At 43.1% G+C, this 6,175-nt stretch overlaps 1 protein-coding gene across 1 annotated transcript in view; it reads left to right on the top strand.

Moving 5' to 3' along the window:
- skp2 (S-phase kinase-associated protein 2, E3 ubiquitin protein ligase) overlaps window positions 1–5,760 on the top strand; it is a 28,603-nt gene extending 22,843 nt beyond the window's left edge. The window contains exons 7-10 of the mRNA XM_079524288.1: window positions 61–191; window positions 2,796–2,847; window positions 4,750–4,857; window positions 5,564–5,760. Coding sequence (XP_079380414.1) covers window positions 61–191; window positions 2,796–2,847; window positions 4,750–4,857; window positions 5,564–5,576 — 304 coding nt within the window. The 3' untranslated portion in view covers window positions 5,577–5,760. The remainder of the gene's footprint in view (window positions 1–60; window positions 192–2,795; window positions 2,848–4,749; window positions 4,858–5,563) is intronic.
- The last annotated feature ends 415 nt before the right edge of the window (window positions 5,761–6,175 follow it).

The raw sequence follows: 6,175 nt of genomic DNA, 5'->3' as shown, positions 1-6,175 counted from the left end.
AGCTTGTCCAGGAAGTATGTATGTGTGTGTTCCAGATGTTTTATAGATCTGTGTTTTCAGGTTAAAACAACTCAACATGTCGTGGGTCAGGAACTTCTCTCGGGGTCACGTGATGTCGGTGGTGAACAGTTTGACCTCTGACCTCACACACCTCAACCTGAGTGGATACCGAGAGACCCTATCCCTGGAAGGTACGTTATAGACCCTATCCCTGGAAGGTACGTTATAGACCCTATCCCTGGAAGGTACGTTATAGACCCTATCCCTGGAAGGTACGTTATAGACCCTATCCCTAGGACAAATAAAGAGGATAGTGCACGGAGGTGCGGCCCACTCTCCTGCGGGAGGTTTTCACATGTGCAGTGTAAACAGGAACTGCGATGATGGAGTGTTCCAGCAGAGGTGCTAGATAGAAAGCTCATGATCCATTCTTGTTCGATCCAGCTGGTGGGCTTGGTTCCATTATCTATTGTGTTTGTTTGTCTCTGATTTAGTATTTCATTGCTTTTATAGTTTTTTGTTGTTGGCTATTCAAGTTCAAGTTTATTGGTCATTAAAATAAACACAGCGCTTATACAATGTCTTCAGATGTTTTTGTTGTTGACCAAAAAGGAGTAAATGGTAAATGGTGCATTTATATAGCGCCTTTATCCAAGGCGCTTTACATAGATTGTGCATTACATTCACCCATTCACACACACATTCATACACCGATTGCGGCGGAAGCCATGCAAGGTACCAACCAGCACATCGGGAGCAATTTGGGGTTCAGTGTCTTGCCCAAGGACACTTCGACATGTAGCCAGGAGGAGCCGGGATTCGAACCGCCGACCCATGGATCATTGGACGACCTGCTCTACCTCTTGAGCCACAGTCGCCCCGTGTAGGGTTAGGGTTAGTGTAGGGTTAGGGTTAGCTCATAATGAGTGTAAGCCTCAGAATGCCTGCCCTTCTAAAGGAGTGTAGGGTTAGGGTTAGCTCATAATGAGTGTAAGCCTCAGAATGCCTGCCCTTCTAAAGGAGTGTAGGGTTAGGGTTAGCTCATAATGAGTGTAAGCCTCAGAATGCCTGCCCTTCTAAAGGAGTGTAGGGTTAGGGTTAGCTCATAATGAGTGTAAGCCTCAGAATGCCTGCCCTTCTAAAGGAGTGTAGGGTTAGGGTTAGCTCATAATGAGTGTAAGCCTCAGAATGCCTGCCCTTCTAAAGGAGTGTAGGGTTAGGGTTAGCTCATAATGAGTGTAAGCCTCAGAATACCTGCCCTTCTAAAGGAGTGTAGGCAGCTCATAATGAGTGTAAGCCTCAGAATGCCTGCCTGCTTTCTATCTAGGACCTCTGCTGGAACCTTAGAGTATATATGCGCTGGTCCGTTGACTATCATTGCGCACGTTCATGATGACACGTGAACGCGGTTTCAGTGCAATGGCAGTGCGTTCATGTCTTTGGCCCAATCAATCCCATAATGCACTCTGTTCCTAACCGGAAGGAGGAGTGAAATCGCCTCATGCAAGTGGATGGAAGGAGAACTCGGGTGCCGTCTCTATTCATATATACTCTAAGGCTGGAACTCCATCATCGCAGTTCCTGTTTACACTGTTTACACTGTTTACACTGTTTACCTGTTTACCTGTTTACACTGTTTACACTGCACATGTGCAAACCTCCCGCAGGAGAGTGGGCCGCACCTCCGTGCACCACCTCTTTATTTGTCCTAGCCCTATCCCTGGAAGGTACGCTATAGACCCTATCCCTGGAAGGTACGCTATAGACCCTATCCCTGGAAGGTACGCTATAGACCCTATCCCTGGAAGGTACGCTATAGACCCTATCCCTGGAAGGTACGTTATAGACCCTATCCCTGGAAGGTACGTTATAGACCCTATCCCTGGAAGGTATGTTATAGACCCTATCCCTGGAAGGTACGTTATAGACCCTATCCCTGGAAGGTACGCTATAGACCCTATCCCTGGAAGGTACGCTATAGACCCTATCCCCGGAAGGTACGTTATAGACCCTATCCCTGGAAGGTACGCTATAGACCCTATCCCCGGAAGGTACGTTATAGACCCTATCCCTGGAAGGTACGCTATAGACCCTATCCCTGGAAGGTACGTTATAGACCCTATCCCTGGAAGGTACGCTATAGACCCTATCCCTGGAAGGTACGTTATAGACCCTATCCCTGGAAGGTACGCTATAGAGTATAGACCCTATCCCTGGAAGGTACGTTATAGACCCTATCCCTGGAAGGTACGCTGTAGTCTGAAGACCCACCTTTTCAGACTCCACCATGGCCCATAGCACTTATCCTACCCCCTTAGATAGTACTTTTTAGACTTAGATAGCATTTGAAACTTATAGCATGTCATGTAGACAGCACAATAATTGCATTGTATATAGTCATAGCACATCATAGTACTACATATGTATAGCATAGTATAGTATATATGTATAGTTAATATGTATAGTGTCATTATATAGATATGTTCTAGTTACGTTCTTAGCTTACGCATGTTTCATGATAAATGCATTTTATATATGTGATGTATTCCCATACTTTTGTTCCTGCCTAATGTAAGTCGCTCTGGATTAAGAGCGTCTGCTAAATGCCTAAATTGTAAATTGTAATAGACCCTATCCCTGGAAGGTACGTTATAGACCCTATCCCTGGAAGGTACACTATAGACCCTAACCCTGGAAGGTACACACACACACGCGCACACACGCACACACACACACACACACACACACACACACACACACGTGTTGTTTAATAGATCGTTTCTTTTCTCCTCCAGATGTGCAGATTCTGGTGAAACGATGTCCCAAAATCACAACTCTGGATCTGAGGTCTGTCAGATCTGTTATTGTATCTATATATACTAACTCTATTAACTCTGGATCTATGAGGTCTGTCAGATCTGTTATTATATACTAACTCTATTAACTCTGGACCTATGAGGTCTGTCAGATCTGTTATTATATACTAACTCTATTAACTCTGGATCTATGAGGTCTGTCAGATCTGTTATTATATACTAACTCTATTAACTCTGGATCTATGAGGTCTGTCAGATCTGTTATTATATACTAACTCTATTAACTCTGGATCTATGAGGTCTGTCAGATCTGTTATTATATACTAACTCTATTAACTCTGGATCTATGAGGTCTGTCAGATCTGTTATTATTATATCTATATATACTAACTATTAACTCTTGATCTATGAGGTCTGTCAGATCTGTTATTATATACTAACTCTATTAACTCTGGATCTATGAGGTCTGTCAGATCTGTTATTATATACTAACTCTATTAACTCTGGATCTATGAGGTCTGTCAGATCTGTTATTATTATATCTATATATACTAACTATTAACTCTTGATCTATGAGGTCTGTCAGATCTGTTATTATATACTAACTCTGGATCTGTGAGGTCTGTCAGATCTGTTATTAGTATATCTATATATACTAACTCTATTAACTCTGGATCTATGAGGTCTGTCAGATCTGTTATTATTATATCTACATATACTAACTCTGGATCTATGAGGTCTGTCAGATCTGTTATTATGATGTATATATACTAACTCTGGATCTATGAGGTCTGTCAGATCTGTTATTATTATATCTACATACACTAACTCTGGATCTATGAGGTCTGTCAGATCTGTTATTATGATGTGTATATATACTAACTCTGGATCTATGAGGTCTGTCAGATCTGTTAACTCAGGAGCCCTACAGCAAACAGGAAGTCAGCCATGTTTAACTCTTTGTGTGCATTAGGAGCCATTTTCACCAGCAGACTAAGATGAGACTAAGACTGTATTTTAAGGAACTCCACTAAGACTGTATTTTAAGGAACTCCACTAAGACTAAGACTGTATTTTAAGGAACTCTACTAAGACTGTATTTTAAGGAACTCCACTAAGACTAAGACTGTATTTTAAGGATTTATACCGAGAGCAAGTGTGTAGGACGAGTGGCGAGGAGGCGGTTTCAAAAACGGCCTAGCTCTGCTGCAGGGTGCAATACTTAAAGATGGAGTGCCACATTTTTTGTATTTGTCCAGGTTTTCATGTGTCTATGAGGTGACAGTAGTTCATTAGACACCCTGGAGTCGTTTTGATGTGCAATGGTGTATTAACTTTGTATTTGGGGTTTCTTCCTGGAGGCTGAACCCTTGACAGTCAAATGGGCCAATGAAATAAACAGTAATTTAGTGACACCACACTATCAGCCCTTCCCCTAACCCCTCCCCCTTTATCATACAACTACAGCTGTGGGTGCGGCTTCAGTTCAGGTGGATCACCACCCACCAGGCAAACCAGGCATACTTAATTAACTTATATTATAATACTACCTGATGATCATGTTTTAGGGTGGAAAAAAATCGTGGCACTCCATCTTTAAGGGTACACGTACCATAAAGGGTCATTAGGGGGAGCCATAGTACAGGCTAGCTATTGATTGATTAATTTGATTGATTGAATACTTTATTGGCAGAAATGCAATCGGTACAGTTTGTCGGAACCACTTCTGAGTTTCCTCAGTTGGACTCGATTTATAGTCCTTGTCCTTCATTGGTGTTACTTAGCTCCGCCCCCTACTTCTGATTGGTCGATATTTCATAGTCACTATCTTTTTTGTTTATCTAATTCAATAATGTATTGTTTTATGTCATTTAATTATTTCTGTGTTTGTTAAATAATTGTTAATAATAATAGTTTTGTGTTTACGTTGCAGCGACAGCGCTCAGCTGACCACCGACTGTTTCCCCGTCATCGGACAGCTGAAGGACCTTAGCCACCTTTCCCTGAGTCGCTGCTACCACATCCACCCTGCTAGCCTAGCGTACGTAGCCTTATTCACCTTATTTCCCTGAGTCGATACTACCACATCCACCCTGCTAGCCTAGCGTACGTAGCCTTATTCAACTTATTTCCCTGAGTCGCTGCTACCACATCCACCCTGCTAGCCTAGCGTACGTAGCCTTATTCACCTTATTTCCCTGAGTCGATACTACCACATCCACCCTGCTAGCCTAGCGTATGTAGCCTTATTCACCTTATTTCCCTGAGTCGCTGCTACCACATCCACCCTGCTAACCTAGCGTACGTAGCCTTATTCTCCTTATTTCCCTGAGTCGCTGCTACCACATCCACCCTGCTAGCCTAGCGTACGTAGCCTTATTCTCCTTATTTCCCTGAGTCGCTGCTACCACATCCACCCTGCTAGCCTAGCGTACGTAGCCTTATTCACCTTATTCACCTTATTTCCCTGAGTCGATACTACTACATCCACCCTGCTAGCCTAGCGTACGTAGCCTTATTCACCTTATTTCCCTGAGTCGCTGCTACCACATTCACCCTGCTAGCCTAGCGTAGGTAGCCTTATTCACCTTATTCACCTTATTTCCCTGAGTCGCTGCTACCACATCCACCCTGCTAGCCTAGCGTACGTAGCCTTATTAAGGGACCAAGAAGTCATGAAGTGATTTTGGTCACTTACTGTTTTTTTGTTTTTGTTTTTTTCCTTCTTCTTCTTCCACCAAAAATAGCTGTTCTGGCTGAACCGTGCAGTCGTTTTTTGTGAAACGCGGGAATCTGGTAGAGGGCCATGCCAAACGGTGACTATGCGAAGCCCATGACCATTGGCCAAATGGTGGCGCTATAGCACTCAATTGAAAATGCAAACTTTGAACGTGCATAGCTCATGAACCGTTTGACCGTTGGCAATGACACTTTGATACACATATGTGTCTCTTCATGCCGAACAACTTTCGTGTTCTGATTTTTGACCTCTAACCTCTGACCCGCCATTTTGAATGATATGAAAAACAGTTAAAATGTAACTCCTCCCAGGATCTTTGATCAAAATGCACAAAAACATCTACACGTGAACTTTGGACCTATACTAAACTAACCCCTAACTAAACCCTAATTATACCATATGCCTATACTAAACTTCTGCCCCTAATTACATACAGGCAGCGTCATATGCGTATGACATGTTACAGTATGGTAGAGGGTCATGCCAAATAGATGCGCAAGCCTTATTTACCTGCTACCACACTCTGCTAGCTTAGCGTACGTAGCCTTATTCACCTTTTTTCCCTGCTACTACATCCACCCTGCTAGCTTAGCGTACGTAGCCTTATTCTCCTTATTTC

This window comes from Electrona antarctica (genome assembly GCF_951216825.1).
Source record: "Electrona antarctica genome assembly, chromosome: 16".
Lineage (NCBI taxonomy): Eukaryota > Metazoa > Chordata > Actinopteri > Myctophiformes > Myctophidae > Electrona > Electrona antarctica.
The sequence above is the reverse complement of the archived record's forward strand: the minus strand, read 5'-3'. Positions and strand labels throughout refer to the sequence as shown.